Source organism: Lethenteron reissneri, chromosome 58 (genome assembly GCF_015708825.2).
Source record: "Lethenteron reissneri isolate LAM-NWPU_2019-01 chromosome 58, ASM1570882v1, whole genome shotgun sequence".
In the NCBI taxonomy this organism is placed as follows: domain Eukaryota; kingdom Metazoa; phylum Chordata; class Hyperoartia; order Petromyzontiformes; family Petromyzontidae; genus Lethenteron; species Lethenteron reissneri.
The window spans coordinates 776,182-795,590 of NC_083836.1; the positions used below are offsets into that span (position 1 = coordinate 776,182).

General features: G+C 46.0%; 1 protein-coding gene across 20 annotated transcripts in view; it reads right to left on the reverse strand.

Annotated features, from left to right (window-relative positions):
* The window catches only part of LOC133357424 (DISP complex protein LRCH3-like), a 58,829-nt gene that overhangs the window by 37,892 nt on the left and 1,528 nt on the right, over positions 1 to 19,409 (reverse strand). For 18 of the 20 annotated variants that reach the window (XM_061575356.1, XM_061575355.1, XM_061575351.1 and 15 more), the window contains exons 1-2: positions 17,780 to 18,143; positions 39 to 183 (exon numbers count right to left, since the gene is read on the reverse strand). In XM_061575356.1, the coding sequence (XP_061431340.1) occupies positions 39 to 183; positions 17,780 to 18,125 (491 nt within the window). In that variant the 5' untranslated portion in view covers positions 18,126 to 18,143. Of the gene's footprint in view, positions 1 to 38; positions 184 to 17,779; positions 18,144 to 19,409 lie in introns of those variants that run through there. The other 2 variants (XM_061575357.1, XM_061575354.1) reach the window with 1 other exon arrangement.

Here is a 19,409-nt window from a genome sequence, read left to right on the forward strand (position 1 = left end):
AGAGCCGAGTAGTGGCACGCGAACGCTCGGGCCCCCACCTGATGTTGAGATAGGTGAGCGAGCGAAGGTTGACGATGGCCTCGGGGATGCTGCGGATGCAGTTGTGGTAGAGCACGAGGCTCTCGAGAGACACGAAGTGGCACACCTCGAGCGGCACCTCGTTCAGCCTGTTCTTCGACAGATCTGTAGGGGCAGGGGGGGTGGGGGGGGCACGACGGCGAACAAAAAAAAAAACAACGTTCAAATCCCGGCGAGCGCGCGGGCCCCGATCTCGAAAAAATTATTAGAGTTGAGAGCCAGTGGTTAGTATTCGTGTGGAGGAGGTTTCCTGAGAAAAGCAGGTACGCATGTGTGTGTGTGTGTATGTTGAACTTCTGTCGCACCATACAAAGCCGACCGTGCTCATCGGAGGTGCGGGGGAAGGCCAACAAACTAAACACAAGAAGCGGTTCTAAAGAAACGAGTTTTAAATGTAGATGATTTATAAGTACATAGCTCCCAGTGGCTTCCTATTGTTGGAAGGAAGAGCATTCCAGACGGCTGCAGGTGGGTGTTGGTTTTGATTGCGAGGCGACCACAAGATTTAAATACGGCAATAGATTCTTAAATCAATCTGTACGGAAGTTTGAGCGTTATCCTCTCCGTACTCGTGGCTTATCACTGGGCACTTAAATTTCCTCCCACACAATGGCAAAAAACCGTTAATCGCATTGGCCAAACATCCCAATGCAGAAATCTCTTTCAAAGGAGTCTTGAGACACGCCTGTATTGCTTTCTATCACGTAAAAATATAAAAAAAAAAGTAAATAAAAGAAAGTTGGAGAAAATAACACAACACTGAAACAACTGAAAATCAAAAGCCAATTGTGGAAGGTACAAATTCAATGCTCGAGTGGCGCCTTGACAACCCGCAGGACTAAAACTGGACCGACGGAAGTGTGACGTGGCTCACAATACGTCGGCAATGATCTGCACAATGTTCACGTTCTTGGGTCTCGGGGAGGCGGCTTTTGAGATTTTTTTACCATGTTTTTATCTTCTGCGATCCTCCCCAAAACCCTTAAATTAAACGTGAGAAAAGGTATATCTGCCCAGATTAATCTAAAGGGCACACACTGTACCCACTGTGGATGTTTTGCGCGAATAAAGGTAAGCACCTATCCCACCCGACAGCAAGCAACTCATTACTCGCTCTCACATTCTCAAAACAACAACTACAACCCCCTTCCTCTGGCCCGACACTGCCCAGAAATCTACGTTGTGCCCTTTCTTCCGCTTGATCGCGCAGGCGTTGTGTACAACCACCCCACCGCCTCAGCTACACCATCATGAATGAATGATGGAGAACAGGTTCAAATGAAAGGTGAACTTTGAACAATTGTTGTGGGGGTTTTTTTTGTTCTGGTGCAATGTGGTGTGGGGAGGAAGGAGGGATCAGTGTCGGATATTACGATCTAGTTAAGCTTCTAAGGAACACAGCTGTTTCCGAATCCTTTCCCAAAACAACGCGAGCGGATGGTGAAGAGCTTCTAACAGTGGCACACAGTGGCACGCACGAACACTTCTGCAACAAAGCCTTCCAATTATTTTTTAGGGAATTAAATTGAAATCTCTGCTCCAAATCACAGTAACAGTATCCCACGGACACTTATAGTTATTCTTTGGTTTTTTCGGTAAAGTCACGTATAAAAATAAAATAATAAATTAAATAATAGCATACGACGTTTCGATTGCAACACAAGCAATCATCATCAGGTATAATGAAATAGCGACATAGAATATAACCAGAATACTATAGACAGACATATAAGCAGACAGATATCACCAAGATACATAGAGAGAGCAACCCAGGTACAGAGAGAGGTGATCGTCTCTGTGGGGTGGCCTTAAATAGACAGAGGGGGGCCACCCCACAGAGGGGGGCCACCCCACAGAGACGATCACCTCTCTCTGTACCTGGGTTGCTCTCTCTATGTATCTTGGTGATATCTGTCTGCTTATATGTCTGTCTATAGTTTTCTGGCTATATTCTATGTCGCTATTTCATTATACCTGATGATGATTGCTTGTGTTGCAATCGAAACGTCGTATGCTATTATTTAATTTATTATTTTATTTTTATACGTGACTTTACCGAAAAAACCAAAGAATAATTCCTGCAGTCACGAAAGCTCCAAAATTAACACTTATAGTTAGTTTATGAAAGTGTTGTGAATTCTGTGCGCATCAAGGAATTTTAATTAAGCCATCACCCCAGCCTGATAATTTTATAAAGTCTTGTGATTAGAGTCACGATGATTCAATACCAAATTTGTATCACTTCCTATGGAACTCGCAGCATGCATGTATGTGTACGCAGAACTTTAGTAGGTACGCAGCCAACCGTGCTAATCGGAGGTTCGGGGAGGGGTGCTGCACAATCGCATCATGTGCTTAACAATTGATATGAATGAACGAATCAATGGACCATGGCGACTCCACTTTAGTTTGAACACATGCATAACCCACTCTTTTATTATGGGGCACCTTAGTAGTTACTCCACAAGCTTTCTCTACGGCGTCTTGAATTGCAGCAGCAATCCAAAGCAGTGGGGTTCACGGCTCTGGAGCTCCCTCGGTGAATGGGCACACGAGCGGTATCGTTCCGTGGTGATATCTTCCACCCTCGTTACGCAAACTGCGGGACTTCAACACCGAAGCTATCTGTGAGCTACTGTGGCTCCATGGGGGACTGAAAAAAGGGGGCCGTTTGAGTTCCCCGAGTACAACCCGTGATTCTGTGAACATGACTCTCCACCACAACCCACACAGCATGACATTATAATTTCCATCCCAATGCGTTTGGTAAAGTTCATTAATAAAACTAAACTGTTTTTATTTTACTAGGTAAGGCCCACGAAGCTATGTAACTTTTGTTCTGAAGCAGCCTAGCCACAAATGATAGCTCAACAAAGTGACTTATCGGGTTGGAAATTGATTGCAGAAAAATAAGCGCATGTTTATAAATGCGGGGGGACAAACAGGAGGACCCGGAGAAAAATCCAAGCGGCCACAGAGAACATGCAAACTCCAATAGAGGCATCAGGGTCGGGATGTAACCCACGACCTCCTGTAGACAAGGAGAGGTGTTTAACATCTCGCCACCGTAGCGCCCTGAAATCGAGGGAGGCGGCTGGAAAACTGCACTTCTAATGTGCTGTGTTCGAATCTGGGTTTCAATCACCTACGATTAAACTCGTTTCAAGTGTAGGGAATTGCGGGTCTCAGCCCCATCACTAATGACTGCACAAAAAAAGCCACTGCATTTAATTTGGTTCTGCACTTCACCGGAGGTAAATGACATTTCTGGGAATTAAATATATTAGTTTGACAGTCATGCTTAATAATCTCATCGCAGAGTCTATGGGAACGTGTGCTTTCTTCTGTTTGAAGGATACAAATTCCACTTAAAGAATCTATCATAAATCCTGTGAAAATCTCTTCCACGGCTGTTGCCCTACACGTGGAGTGATGCACCGCTCTGTAATATTTCAGAACAGATTTCTTGATCTGTACTTGATGTTAACAGCACAATTGGAATAAACAGAGCCAAAGACAAATCTAAATGAAATTAAGATTTTTGAAAATGCAGAGAGGTTTGTAAACATAACACCCACATTAATGATAGGTTCTGCTCTCATGAAAAGAAAGCCTTGATTGCAGTACACTGACAACATTCAGCACTACGGTTTCATGCACAAACATAACCCAAGCAACGGGCTTTTAAACGCTCAAGATCGCAGCAATGAAAGAAAAAAAAAATCGCATTGACCTCATGTTAAACGGAATAAGAAATCCCGGGTTTTTTCAAAATGATAAAAGGATTTAGTCATTGTCACTTAAGAGTAAGAATTGACATTTCCTGCAGAAGGCCAGTTGACCAAACCGTTAAGATAGTTATCTAATCTGAGTCAAGATGAAAAAACATGCAATTATTTTGATTAAGCAGTTATTCATTGCATAAGCTCACTGAAGCAGCAACTTTACGCTAGAACATTACCCTTTAGTTTTACGATCTAATAATATGAATTTAGAGAACTAAGGCTATGCGCGATTAAACAGAAAAATTAATTACCCAGAGTTGATTTCTAATTTCTTGTCGTTAAACCATGTTGACCAGTGACCGTATATGTCGTGTGCTCTCAAAGGGCCTCTCAAAGTGAAACGCACAATAAATGTTAATCGGGGCATCAGCTGTGACGCCCCCAGATAACATTCTGTATGGTTGTAGATAAAAGAGTCAAGAGCCTGTACATAATTATTCTGAGACACGTCAAATCGCACCAGATCTCTTTCTAAAGCACCTCTCGAAACATGCAGGCTTTGCTTCTTTAACCAAGATTTTATCATCGACAACAAAGAAAACATTGAGTTTGTTATTGTTTCCACTTGGGCAACAGCCTGTTGGCCTAAATCTCTCTCTCTCAAATGCAGCCTTGGCATGTTTCATAAATGTTTCCAGGACGCACGACCAAGTGGCGCCTTTATCTCCAGGTGATGCTCAGGGTAAAAGATCTAGCATCGCGTGTCGTGTCTGTTAGGTTATGTGCGACATTTAAATCCCACTCTTCGGCACGAAGGCTTGAGACCAGAGGCCCAATACTCTCGCATTTCCAACACGCACAATTTATAGATGCACATCCCACGCTAAACTTACATGCACCAGTTTCTCGTTACTGGTTGTTTTGCTGCTGTAAATTTATATAAATTGGCTACACATGCATGTAGACAAACACAGGCTGTGTTCATGGGATAATGATAATTTAATTAAAGCAAGCCATACGCTTACAATCCCATGGTGTGGGAACTTTTCAATGGTGAGGGCACCGCAATATAAATCCGGCGGCTTGAGTTTGATTCTTGGTGGCAGCTAGGATCAGTGGCAAGTGATATCTAAACTGGTCATACACCCCCCCCCCTCATCGCCCCTTCACCACCCCCCACATGGACCAGTTTGGTGAAATATGGTCAAACAAAAAGGTTGGACGAGGCCTTCATCCAGTATAGGATGACAAAGGGTTAAAACATAGAACATATTTGACTATTTTTATCTTCTCAATGTTCCAAGAATGCTGAAGTATATTCGGCATCATAAAAAAACACCAACGCAGTTTTAAAAATGGCAATCTGCAAACCCTCACACTCATACTGCAAAGCAGTCTGCGCTGTTATTCAATACAATCGCACTGACGCACGCACGCTGGCACGAGTAACCGGCCAGCCACGCTATTAAATTTGGCACAAACACTCGGGCGGCTCGGCTGCCATGCCTCCCTCGGTGATCCGCTTCAAATCGCAGCGCACCTGCGAAGAGGTCGAACGAGCACACTGCCTTGGGAGCGAGGCCGAAGGACGGAGGCGGCACGATTGAAATTCGTCGCCGCAACGTCTACTCGGTGAAAACACGCGCGTGCACCCTCGCGACCCACTTTGCTGCCATGGCCACGGGTGCGAGCGCGCACGTCAGCGGTGCCAATAGCGGGGGGGGGGGGGGTATTCAAATCACGCGCGGCGATTCTTCTCCCAAACCCACGCAACTCCCACGCAGGCCCAACACCCCCTCCATGCCCGGCTCCCCTCCCCTTTCCTTGTAGGAAACACCGGTCGGTCGCGTTGTGCTGTGCGCGTTGTCAGACAAAGGGCGAACAAAATATTTCACCGGTGCAGGGCGGTGCGCTCCGGCCGAACAGAGCGAGCCATGCTGCTTGCTCTCCGCTGAAATGCGACGTTGAACTCGACATTTTGGTAACCAAATTTTCACGTGAAATTTCAATAACAACAACAGCGGTTTGAAGTCGCACGACATCGATGCAATCGCATCTCAAGACGTTTTCTAAAAATGCTAAAACTATATGGGAGTAGAAGGCAGGAGAGGTCAGGATAGGAAAACATGAGGAGAGAGAATAACGTGTCACTGCCTGGGACGAAGAAATCTGGGCCCAACACAAGTAACAATTATTCTCCAACCCCCTCCTGGAACATTAAAAAAGATTTTTATCGTAGTCATTTGATATAAAATCGCAAAGTAAATTTTTATTCCGAGTGTAAAGTATTGAACGTGCACGGGTGTTGCGTAATTATAGGCACTGGCATTGGCAGCGAGCCAAAATCAAGCCGTAAAGATTCTCAAAGTAAAAAGGTCTCGGAAATCCCACGAGCAGCAAAAGAAACACGCGCGGCAGGTGGCGATTTGTCCTGGAACGTGGCACGGTGTGAATTTTCACTGCTCTTTTCACAGCACGTTTCTGCTTGGCGGCGGCAGCGCAGCAACACATGCGAGGAGGCACTTTTTAAAAACGCAGAGGAAGTGGGCGGGCGGGGGAGGACAAAAAACTCGCAGTAACAAAACAAAACCAAAAGAAGGCAACGGCACGGCACGCGGTCGTTATTTTCGCCGAGCGTTCATCACTGGGCTGCAGCGGGCGGATCGGTGTTTGCCGTGACCCTTTAAGGACGGGAGCGCTGGCGACCGGGAGCGCTGGCGGCCGGGTGGCCGGGCGGGCGGGCGGGCACCGCACTCATTTCCTCGTCCTGGACGGGAAACGAACCGGGGGGCCAGGGCCGGCCGGTGAGGGCGGTAAGAGGCCCCAGAGGCGATGACATCACCTCTCACAGTGACCGAGTGCCGGGGCAATGGCAGTAACAAGAGTTGGGATTTTTCTTTGCGTTTTCAAAGGAAACTAAAATTAGGCTCTTGTTCACGTGGTTGGCTTGATTCAGTTGTCCATAATGTACAATGTGCATGCAAGATATAATAATTTGATTGAGGTGTATCTGATAATTTTAATAATCTGTCTTCCACTAACATTACATTACACCCCAGGTTTTGTGTCGGCAAAATGTGGCAGAAAAATCAGCCGATTCAAGAATCTTTTTTAATCAATGGAGGCTGTTTTCTCAAAGGAAGTCTTTTAAACTACTCAGGCTCATCCCCAGACATGCCACTAGACTCCAAAATGTGTTTACTGTGCGTTCTACATCCATGCCTAGTCGTGGTGCATTCAAAGACGACTTTGAATGACAACCATGTTGTCGGTCGATCACATTGTGCTTGGATATTATACACTGCTGGCAGCCGAATGTTTATGAAGCTCACTTAAATTTCCTCAGGGAGTATAGCTTTTTGTGTAAACAATTCAATCTACCACTCCTTTTAGTCTAACTCGGAGCAGTTGCTTGAATTGTTGTCAAAATTAAACGCACCAGTTGGTATCACTTGTCCGTCTTCACTTCACGGATCGCCGGAATTGGAGTAAAGCATCGACGAAACAACAACGCAGAGTTGGGATGACGGAGGTGAGGCGCACGTGCACGCTGGCCGGTCTCAACCACGGGGTGTCTCTGTTGACTTTGTGCTGCTGCCTGCTCTGCCGGCGAGGCGTCTCCACGAACACGTGTTAGGACTCGGCCTCCTCACAGTGGGAGCTGTCTTCGTGATCAAACCAGACAAGAACCACCCGGGTCTTCAATGACACGGCCTTAAAGAGAAGGTAATGCGCCAAGGCAACCCCGTTGCTTATGAGGGGTAGGGCCAACGGGAGAGGGATGAGACGGCACCTCTGAGGGATCCTGATACTTGGCCTAAGCAGCCAGGCAATGTGCCACATCACTCGCCCCGAGCTAGTTAAAAATAAGTGGAATAATAACGTACATTAACAGCAACACCAAATGACAATCATCACATTGACTGCGGAAGCTAATGAGCGGGACCGGATTAAGCCTGGGCTAACGCCTCGATGGCAGGACTTGTGCGGTGGCTAGGGTTACTTAATTAACAGGCTTGTCATGTTCATCATGGTTAACACAATTGCTATGAAATATTTAAAATGTAACAATGCCAGCTTTGAAGAGGCATCCCAGATAATTGCAGGAGTTCTTAATCAAGCTTCGTTCGCCGGAGATGGCAACAGATGGCATTAATGCAAGCTGCTTTGGCAAGCGTCAGCCTCTGCGTGCCAGATTGAGGAAAAAAAACTGGAAGAAAATGTGCCAGTTGTTTTTTAGCCCCACTTAGAAAGATGAGGTCAAAACCCAGCATTCCTCGTGCCTGACAAGAGAGTCACAAGATCTCCCACCGACCAATCACAGATGATCTGTGTGATGCCAAAACAGCAAATAATATAAGTTAATAATGTTAACGAAAAAAGGGAAGGTCTGGCAAGTGAAAGAATATGAACAATTGTGACTACGTGTACACCAATCAAAAATGTGCTACAAAGCTTTTGGGACACACACCTTTCCTTAACGTTGATCATAGGCACATTTTGCGATTCTGGATTCTCAAAGATTATTCTCACATTTTGATATGCAGAACCACAGCTCGGTTTGAAGAGCAGTTTCGGATTGCGTCATCGAGAAAGCAAGCAGCCATGAAAGCCTTAAACCATTAACCCTTAACAACCCTGCCCTCAGCACTGTGGATGAATAACAATAAAGGCTTTGAAGGAATTTTAAAAGGGGAAAACTGCCAAATTCTACAGAGGATAAGCGAAGTGGCAAGACCTCACTGAAAAACCAAGTGCTACCTCCTAAGCAGACATTTATTTTTAATGCCAGCATTTTATCCTCCATATTTTTAACCGATTGTGTTCCTAAGAGCATTGTTTTATGAAACCGAGTATCCAGTGCAGCCGACCGCGTTAGAAACTAAACAATGTGCAATTTTACCAGGTAAGGCAGACTGAGCTATACAGCTCTTTTTCAGAAGCAACCTGGCCACAAATGATAGCTCAACAAAGTGGTGTATCACTTCTTGCAGCCAAATACTCTAAAACGCATGTTTCTAAACACGAATGGCTATCACAGAGTTACCTCCGAGTTCCCTTCAAGTGACTTTCTGGTCCACACAGTCAGGGGAACCACTTTCCCAAGCAGGCTCAAACCATGAACTCACTACTCATCGATAAACACTTGGGAAACACGGTTTAAATTGCAGGCGTCTGCCCAGATTCTGAACCCAAGAACTCACGAGGTGCCAGATGAACACTCCGACCCGAGCCACCGGGGGCCTTTTCATGTGATGCCAGTGAAATGTATGGCCGATGCTGACGTAATATATTTCTAAATTGCAATTGTGACTCGGCTGGTCAGGTCCCGTGGGCCCTCTCATTCTTGCCCTAACACCACGAAGAGTCCGCGTCGCCTGACTCCCCAAAATATATCGCTGATGCCATTTTCGAATCGAACTTGAGTCAAAGAACGCAAATTTCAATTCCACGTGAGGACTCGTAAGAATCGCCCAGCTTTAGTTTCCATCCATGGTTTTTTTTTTTTAACTCTCTTACAGGCACGCGCAGTTTGCAAAGTGAAAGAGGCATCGTTATTTTTAGACAAGCGTTCCAGATCAAAAATGGCGAGTATAATAAGACGTTTAATTGGTATTTGCATAATTTCAATGGTTTAAAATAGGGTCAGCCACAGACTCAAACTATTTAAAAATGCACAATAGATTTTCTAATTGTTAAAGTATTTTTATATTAATGGTTTATTAAAAACCAACGTCAATTCACATCACACCAGAAAATAGATATTACATTCCTGAAAACAGTGCACTGTAATTTCCAGTCTGCAACAATAGACAACGCAACTGTGCGGTCGGGCACACGGCATTCCGCAAATTAACACAGAAAATATTAAAATCACTATGGCATGTTACACAGCATTAATTACGTGCAGTTCTTGGGCACGCAGCCATGCAATGGCAAAACATCTTAAAGTGGCTGGTAAATATAATTCACGATGAGTACATGTGAACAGTCTTCATGCATGAAATTCTGCCCCCCCCCACACCCGTCACCACCTCAAAATGTGAGCAATGCAATAACAACCATGACCGCTGCACACTGCATCCTGCCGGGCCCTACTTATAAACCCGTGCATCGCCACACTACGCCACTACTGTACGCCCCACCAGTGATTCTGCTCACGTTCTTGACCCATATCCGTCACGTGCAGGAGCACCGATTAGAATCCCGCTGCAGAACCCTGGGCAAAAACGCCGCTCCATTAATTCCACAGGAAGAATATATGTGAACGCAGATGATAAGGCGACATTCACTGCAGAATTTAAGAGTGAAACGATTGATAAACGTGCACCATGCCGATGCTGTGTGATTTGTCCGAACAACAGGCGGCATTATTTACACTTTTATAAAACCTGCCAAGTCAAAAGTTAAATTACACAATCCTACAATGAACAGCATTTGTTGCCACAATGGTGAATTGCGCCAAAATAATTGAAAGGTGCAAAGACCTTTGAGTATTGGTTACATACCAGCACACTGAAAAAGCAATTGACTTAATTTGCCGTAATTTAATTTCAAACCGCTTATTACACAACAGTGTAACATGTCTAACCTAACATTGTGCTGGGTTTGAAAACCTATTTCAATGTCTTTATCTGTACGAAGCATATTGGTTCTACGTAAAGTGTCTATGTAAAAGCACTTAATGTCCAGTTTTTTTTAAACCTTTTGACCACTGCTCCTGTGCGCAGAGAACATGATCTTAGTCTTGTAGTATCTTATCGTTGCAGGAACAATAAAAAAAACCCATTCACAGCAGTTGCAATTCATTTTATGGGAGGTCACAACCGTATTGGTTTGGTCCTAACAGTGTGGATTGATGACCGACAAAAGAACTTGCATACAGCCATTACCTACTTGAGAGCACAATTATATTTTAAGCTGAGAAAACGACCAATGTGTGGCCTTTTGAAAACCACAAGGAGGGAGGAGGCAAGCCGTCTTAAAACAGGAACTTCTCTTCTTTTGGCCTACGGACTCAAATGCCATTTCTATGACATAAGCCAACGAGCCCGAAGACACAAATATCGTTTTAAAGAAATGATGCATAGCATTTCCATTCAAAAAACACACGAGTTCAAATTCCTGTCAGCAGATACAAAGGCAAAGATTCCCGGTATAGCCTTGACAGACTTATGGGGCGAGTGCTGTTGGCAAGCACCTATCAAGGCCGGCACGGCAATGAGGTTGTGTGGCCAGCAACTACGCCCGGCCACCTTGTCTCCTCAGTTGCGATATTTACACACCATACAAAATACTCATTTGCGGCAAAGTCGACCGAAGCGAGGCCCAGGACCGGTTTAGATAATCGTCACCTGGTGATGGTCACTGGTGTTGGTCACGAGCGGGAATCGAACTCGTTTTGCCGGGTTTGCACCACTGTGCACCAACCGCTGCCAGCAGACACACACAAGCCCTGACATTATCCGCGTATTCAATTGTTTTTATTTCAAGATGGTACTAAGCAAAGCCAAGGCAGGAACTATAAGTGTGATAATCAAATAAACATTTCAGTACAAGAGATTGTCCAAATAAAGAAACGAAAACGAGACAGAATCATACGAGGAATTTATACACAAAGCTAATATGGCGAAGACCGCCTTACATAAATAGAGCATCAGACAACTACGATTCTGAAAAGACAGTGCGGCTAATAAAAAAACACACAACTAACTTGAATTTTTCATGACCTGTCAACGACGATAGAAAACGCCTGCAGGTCTGCATCAGCAGTGCCCAAGGGACGACTCAATCGCCTGCCAGGTTCACACGTGAGCGAGCACGTGCGCAGCATTCAAAACCGATTTCTCCACCGACGACGGCGGCGGCGGCAGTGGTGCACGGGCGAGGAGCAGAACGAGCGAAGAAGGCACGGGCATGTGTTTTTAAAACATATTTTAAAAGAACTGGACACTGGCTGCCATTTTAAGAGGAAGCCCGGGTTGACCTTGCGCATCCTAAGCGGTGAAAACACGGCCGCCGTGAAAGCATTTACATCCTCGTCAATTTGGCCTGGGCACACATGTCCAGCTGCGCTTGAGATCCACGATCTGCCAGCGGTGACACTTATAGTCAATGGCACACCAGGCACAAGGCTGCGTCGTGCAGATTTAACTTTGCAGCAATGGACTTTTAGAATCTGACATTTTATTTGTCCTGGAGGAAATCTGATGAGCTATAAAGCTCTTTTTCACAGATGTCCAGTAGAAGACAGAATTTGCAATAGTAAAAAAAAAAACTGTTATTGTATTTTTTAGTTTTTCCCTTAATTATATTGCAAATGAGCGGTTGGCAGTGTCATGCCATGAGATTGAGAAATTCCCATTTAGAACAAGTGCAGTAAGCTGTGCATCATAACCTCTGAGTTACAGAACAGACTCTGGAAGATGACGTAACATAAGTCTAAGACCCCTTTAATACCCTATTATCCCCTTTCAGTGTTGCACCAATTTAAATGCTCTGCTTACAGAGGTATTCATCAATGGTGAGCTAGAAATAACCTGAATTATGTCACTCAAGTTAAATTCTGGTGCTTTATGCAACGATATGGTGACCACGTTAAGACCAGAAACTCTAAGAACTACACTTACAAACCAGCTTTAAATCACTAGTAGCTGCCAAGATTAAAACCGGAGACCTCAGCAGTGCTGCCTCCCTCAAGTCCATCGGCTAGTTTATCTCAACGCTCCTTCGCAGCAATAGAATCTTCAACAGCGGAGCTGATGGAACTGCGGTAACCGTCGCTTCGTATGACAAATGGCATTGCAGTGAACACTGCAGATTGTCCGACACGTACTCAGTATGCAAACTACGTACGGGCAGAAAAACGCATGGCCTTTTCCGTTAACCTCATGAATTCCATCGTGACCAATCCGTATTATTTTTTCGACACGAACCTTTGTCGACTGCTAACATAACACATCATAGGTACAAATAAAATCTCTTGATAGCACGCTCAAAACGTTTTCTTAATGCAAAACCGCCTCCATTAAATGCCATTAGCTTTTCCAATGAAAGCAGTAAGAGTGCAGAATTTGTTTCAGAAAGTGCTAAATAACAGCGCTTCCTTTGCACGCTCTAGCTGCAGTTGCAAGCACAACCGCAGTTTCCACACTTCCCCGTGTCTGCTTTTGTGTGATAACTGTACGGCGATGTCTCCATAGCCACGTATGAACCGGCGATCATAACACTGTAAACGTGCTTGCCAAGTGCGGATCAGCTGACAGCAGGCGACCGAGGTTGGATTTCTCAGCTGCACTGTCATGTGGTGAGCAATAGATTCTACTCGATTCAAGCCCAACGGTCAGTGTCTCTTTGTTAAGTTAATGACCATGAATGTACACGTTAAACGCACTTTTGTCAATCCACTGCTGGATGAGGGCCTCCCCACGCAATGTGGTGTTTTGGGGGTTGTTTGACCACACTTCGCCATGCTGGTCAATGCGGGTTTGTGAATACGGACAGTATAGATGTGAAAGCATAGAAGTACAGTGCAACAATGATATTTACAGAACTGCCCTCTGCGGATGACCGCGCAGCACAGCGGCTACGACAAGCAGGCATGCGTGGCATTCGCCTATCCATGTTCAACCCCGCTTAGCTTCCGAGATCTGCCGATATCGGGCGCATTCAGGTTGACAAGGTCATAAGCTCAATGTTAAAATTGATTACGTAATCAAAATGTATGCAAATGACACGCGAACATTGCATTTTGGCTCACGGTTAATGAAACCATACAAATGAGAGAGCGATATAGGGGGGAAAACAATAAAATACAAGATGGCAAGAACTAGGCAAAGAAAAAGAAATAGAATAAAATCCTCGAATGATGAAAATTCATTTAAACGTTTAATACGATGTGGGTTGGGGTTAATCATTGCAACACCGAATGGATATGCATTACCACCTTTAAGAAATGTCTACTGCTGACATGCCCCTATAATCTGACAATGGTTTGCTGGAGAATTGATCCCACAAGATTTTTTACGAGCAAGTGGGTCTTGACTGCCCAAAATAGAGCGCTGCTCATCTCACAATGCCCTGTTCTCAAAGAGAAACCTCACGGAGGTAATTATTGCGACTGACGTTGCACGCATTGAATCACCCTTCCCCGGTGTCTGCAATGTTAATGTTTCACCTGTCGAGAGAGCAAAATTATCACCCTGCAATGAATCAATGCACGAGGAGTCAAACACTAACCTCTATTTGATAAAACTTGGCTTAATTACTTCTGGGTTAGCATTTCATTACTGTTAGAAAGAAGAATGTAATTTTTTTGAAATTCTAAAATCGCATGTGAAAATATATACCTGTGAATTAAGAGTTTGGCAAGTGAACTAAATTAAGGTAATTTGTGTTTGTTTTATCCAGTGTCAATATACGCCTTGGAATGTTTACTAAGTATTAAACTAGTTTATCACTGCCATGTGACATGAATTCATAACTTTGCTGCGAGCATGAATGGAAGACATTTAATTTTAAAATACTGAAATTAAAACCAAGCGGTAAACAATTCATAGCGCATTTGACTTGAAAGGCACGTCAGCACACAGACCCATGACAGATGGGTAATATTCTCACACGAGAATCAGCAACTTATGACGTAAAGCCATGCACGCAATCAGCAAATCAACTCGATACACGTTCTGACGCTAAGATTAAAATCTTACCAGATGCAATCTACTCGTGTCTAGACCATCTATTACACTGCAACTGGTATTGTGTGAAATGTGATAACGCCCACTAATCCATTGTCAAACAAGTGACGTTTACAGACTGGAAACGACGAAGGCCGATGCAACGTCCTTTCAGTGCTTTCCAAAACCTTGAATTCGATCGTGAAATGCAACATACCTGAAGTAGTAGCTAGTAGCTGAAGTAGAAAATGTTAAATTAGGTGAAAAGTGAGCAAAGCAAACGTAGTTGCAATTATACTGAGATAAATCATGAGCAGTGCACGGATCTGGGAACAAACACAAATAAGACTTCCCATCAACCGTTAAGGAAGAGAAGATAGAATGTGGTCTTGGGCAAGACGAATCGTTAGACGGGATGATGGCCAATAGACAAGCCTACTGATGAGATTGCAGCCAACCGTGAGGATGCATCGGATCGGAAGGCCATCGCAGACATGGAGAGACTGATGGATCGGCTCATGTGCTGGAGTTTGAGGGATTTTGGCATTAAAGGACCATTATAGATGGTGATGGTGTTCAGAGGTCTTTATCTAGCGGTGGAGAGATCATGGATGACGGGCATATGCACACGTCTGAATTCATGTTGTAGAGTACGTGTAAGAATTACATTTCCTGTAGTGGTACTGCAACAGATGACATTTGTAGACATCTAAGATATATAAAGAAGGAGTCAAGTCAAGCACAAACGAGTGTGAGGCATATTTCCCAGAAGTGCATGTTTTAAATGATAAAATAAATCAGAATTTTGGAGAGGAATCGGATGAGCTATGAAGCTCTTTTTCAGATAGTCTGCAAAAGGCCCAAGAGCTTTCAATAGCCGCCTTGCTGATCAGTTTAACATGTAGGCTAACTGGAGATCTAAGCCACTTGGTGAGAATTTAACAGCTGTTGTCAGACAACTCTCTACCAAGCAGGGTGGAACCTTCATTCCTGGCCCAGAACTCCTGGTCGAGACGAGCACCTCCTTTGGTTCATGTAAAGTTGGGAAACGTTGGCTTGTGAATATTAGTACTGCATTATTAAATAGCACCATCACACGTGGCAACATACGTCTTATAGCTCTAACCAGGAAGGGGAACTTTTGATGGATGGGACACATGTACTGGATGAAGGAGAACAGGTTACCACCAAGGCAGGCATTGCATTGGAGTGTGGCCCAGGGCACCAACTGGCAGAGCAGATAGAAACTCAGAGGTGGTGTGTTGGGTTCTAGCACAAAAAAGGTGATGGTGGTGGCATCATGAGTATTGCCTCCAAAAACTTCCTGAGCTTATTCGGGGAAGTACCCACACAGCTCTGTAAAAACTAAGTCATAAGAAGTATTTTTTTAAATTAACAAACCAGACAACTGCGCACAGCCAGAAAAAAGGCATAAAGACATGCCACGGAACAGAGCAGGCCAACTCCGCGAGACAACGCATTACTCAATGGGGCCTCTCGATGGACAATGTGCCCTTCAAAGTGGCACGGACACCGTGGCTCTGGATGAAGAAGCATCCCCGTCCTCCGCCTCGCCACACATTGGCAAGCGACAAAGCACCCGCCGCTGTGCCAGCGTTCGCTCGCCGCTTGCCACGCCGCCAACTCTCGGCTCTGAAAATTCGATTAAGCAGCGAATGAGATGTGACAGTCACGGCGAGCACAATTGCCGCATTATTTGCGCCGCTGCTCACTCGCGCCCTTTTACACAAGAGCAGCTCCTTGTGAGCTCGCCCGCACTGACTCTTTCCTCCCTCTGCCGCTCGCAAACTCTAGTCGTGTGTGTGTGTCTGTGTGTGCGTCGGTCGGCACTGCGGCATAACGGGACGAACGGAACCACCACCAAAAATATAATAAAAAGCGGCCAAAAAACTGAAAAGTCCACACACGTGATGCAATGGGGTTTGAGAGGCGAATCAGTTTTGGTGGCGCAGCATACTAGTCCATCAAACGCTACTCCGATATGCCAATTCACGGGCCACTACGACTACAACGACTTGCCCTACCACTGACACGAACTCGTAAAACAACGAGACAACAGCCACGGATTCGAGCCTTCTCAATGATCCCCCCCCCCACCATCTATAAACCAACTCGCCAACCAGCCATGAGTACCCATGATCTTACTCCAACTAACCATGCAGCTACTAGCCCTTACCCTGACCATGACACGACGCGTAAACCTAACCAACTAGCCAAAGAGATGCAAGGGACTAAGCTCTCCCCAATGACCCCAACGCGAGCCAACCAGACACACGCACACACACTGACCCCGAGACGACGATACGGGGTTTCAGTTTTGGTGTTGACAGCGTCCTGACTGGGAGGACAACCCCCCACCCACACCCACCCCCATGACATCAGCTGTCTCGCACTTAGCCGTGCCATGGGATAGATATTCCCACGGCATGAATTACAATACAATCATAGATTTATAAAGCGTATCGACGCGACTACGTCTCAATATGCTGTACGAAAGCAAATGTGTGTGGGGGGGGGTGATCATTGCAAGTGAGAATCGAGGACACTTTCAAGAGATGTCTTGAGCCTTGCCAGTGAGTGCCAAAGAGATGATAAACCAGTTGGTTGGCGGTGGGGATGGATTCCTTCACCAACCAGCACGGACTTGAGTGGTGATGTATGGTCCAACAACCCGCATGAGAAACACGACGTGGTGAAGGCCTTCATACATCGGTGGAATGATAATGTCTGTAGCAAACAGGAGTTGAGATTGCCCGAGGCGGTGTGTGCGACATTGATTTGTGACATTTGCGTGTTTGCGTGATGGCTCGATTGGCCCGCACGCCGCGAGGTGGTTGTAGAGTTGAAGGTGGTAGAGGACATGGGGTGGACGTTAAGGCGGATGGAATGTCCGTTAGGACAGAGAGGTCAGAGTTCAAAAGGGTCGGTCATGGGCCTGGTCAGGGTCACGGGTTGGGGTCTCAGCGCAGAGTCATGGGCAGGGGTTGCCATACAGAACCATGGATAGGGTTGCCATACAGAACCATGGATAGAACGTGCCATACAGTTGTGGGTAGGTGTTGCCATACAGAGTCATGCGTTGCCATACCGATTAATGGGTAGGGGTTGCCATACAGATTAATGGGTAGGTGTTGCCATACAGATTAATGTGTAGGGGCTGCCACACAGTCACGTGTAGTGGTTAGATCATGAGCGGTGGTGAAGTTCAGGTGAGATGAGACGAGGCCATCAGGCGAGTCCACGGGGGGTGGTGGTGAGGGGGTGGCGGTGCGCACTGACCGGCCTGCGTGGTGTCCGAGAGGTCGAAGTCGATGACACCGGAGCGAGGGAACTCCTTGAGCTTCCTGCCGCTGAGGTTGAGCGCCGCGGAGAAGAAGGCGTCTTCGAGAGCGCGCTCCGCGCTGCGGTGCAAGTGCGGGCCCTGCGACAGTGACGACTGCTGCTGCTGCTGCTGTTGTAGCTGCTGCTGCTGCTGGTGGTGATGATGGAGCTGCTGCTGCTGCTGTTGCGAGTGATGGTGGTGGTGGTGTTGTTGCTGATGGTGGTGGTGGTGGCTGTGGTTGCCCTGTGGGGTGGCGTGAGGCGGGAGCTGCGCCGACATCGCCGCCGCCGCCGCAGCCGCCATTTCGTCTCCTGCTCGGGGTTGGGCCGCGCCGCACTGCGCATGCGCGCGGCGCGGCCCGCGGGCCCCGCTTCGAGCGACAGCGGCTGGCGGCGTCCTGGGGCCACCGCCACTCACCCACGTGTGGGTGGCAGCAGCAGCAGGGCGACGTTTCGGGGAGTGGCCCTCCTTCATAGCACTGTGGGCTTGCATGGAAACAATAGAGCGACGTTTCTGGTAGTGGCCCTCCTTCATAGCACTGTGGCATTGCAAAAAAATATTAAATAGAGCGACGTTTCGGGTAATGGCCCTCCTTCATAGCACTGTGGCATGGCATGGAAACATAAAATAGAGCGACGTTTCGGGTAGTGGCCCTTCTTCATAGCATCTGAGGACGGCTGCTTGCGTTGTGGCCGAAGCGTCGTGAGAATTGTATTTTATTGTTTTATTTTTATTATTTTATTATTCCCTTCTGCGTGACTTTACCGAAAGAACCAAGAAGAAGCTACAGTTATAATTGATGACTCCCATCCTGTTATAATGCTACTGCTTCTGTTACAACACACATTCACTTTAAGATGTTTTTTTGTTCATGTTTTTTGTTTGTTGCGGTTGCACCCGATTCAAGAGCCGAATGGCTCACAGGGCTATACCTAATAAATTAACTTGAAATGAACTATATCACTATCAGATCTGGTGGTTATAACATACTCGTTAACCCATTATCAGTGCCCTTATTACAGACCAATTCAGACCTTATTGGTCACGCCGTGCCCTTATCAATCTCAACGTTCATCCTACAAAGTCCTATCACAAAGGAGAAACACAAACAAATAGACAACAACAATTGACACGGCTGTACGCCGTATGGACCTGAAAATGTAATTGCCCTGTACATGAATACGGATTAAACCGTGTGGGCTGACAGCTGTGCAATGAGAGCCCTAGTTATCACACGGCAGTCCTGATAATAACACCGCTCCAGTGATAATGACAGTAACCTGTGTACACGTGCACCCCTTTAGTCAATCCACTGCTGGATGAGCCCCCCCACTGCTAGATGAGGCCGTGTGGGAGGTGCAGGTTTCGTGACTTCGCTTGACCACGTGGCCAGTGCGGGCTTTGGACATTCCTGCAATGCCCTCTGCTGCCCGCCACGAATGAGCACAGTTGTGGTGTACATCATGGGACTTCTTTTGCCAGGACACCTAAATATCAGAATAGGGTTTTCCTTACTCTTAGTTCTTTCGGTAAAGTCACGTAGGTAAAAAATTAAATTAAAATTAATTTATCTAAAGAACTAAGAGT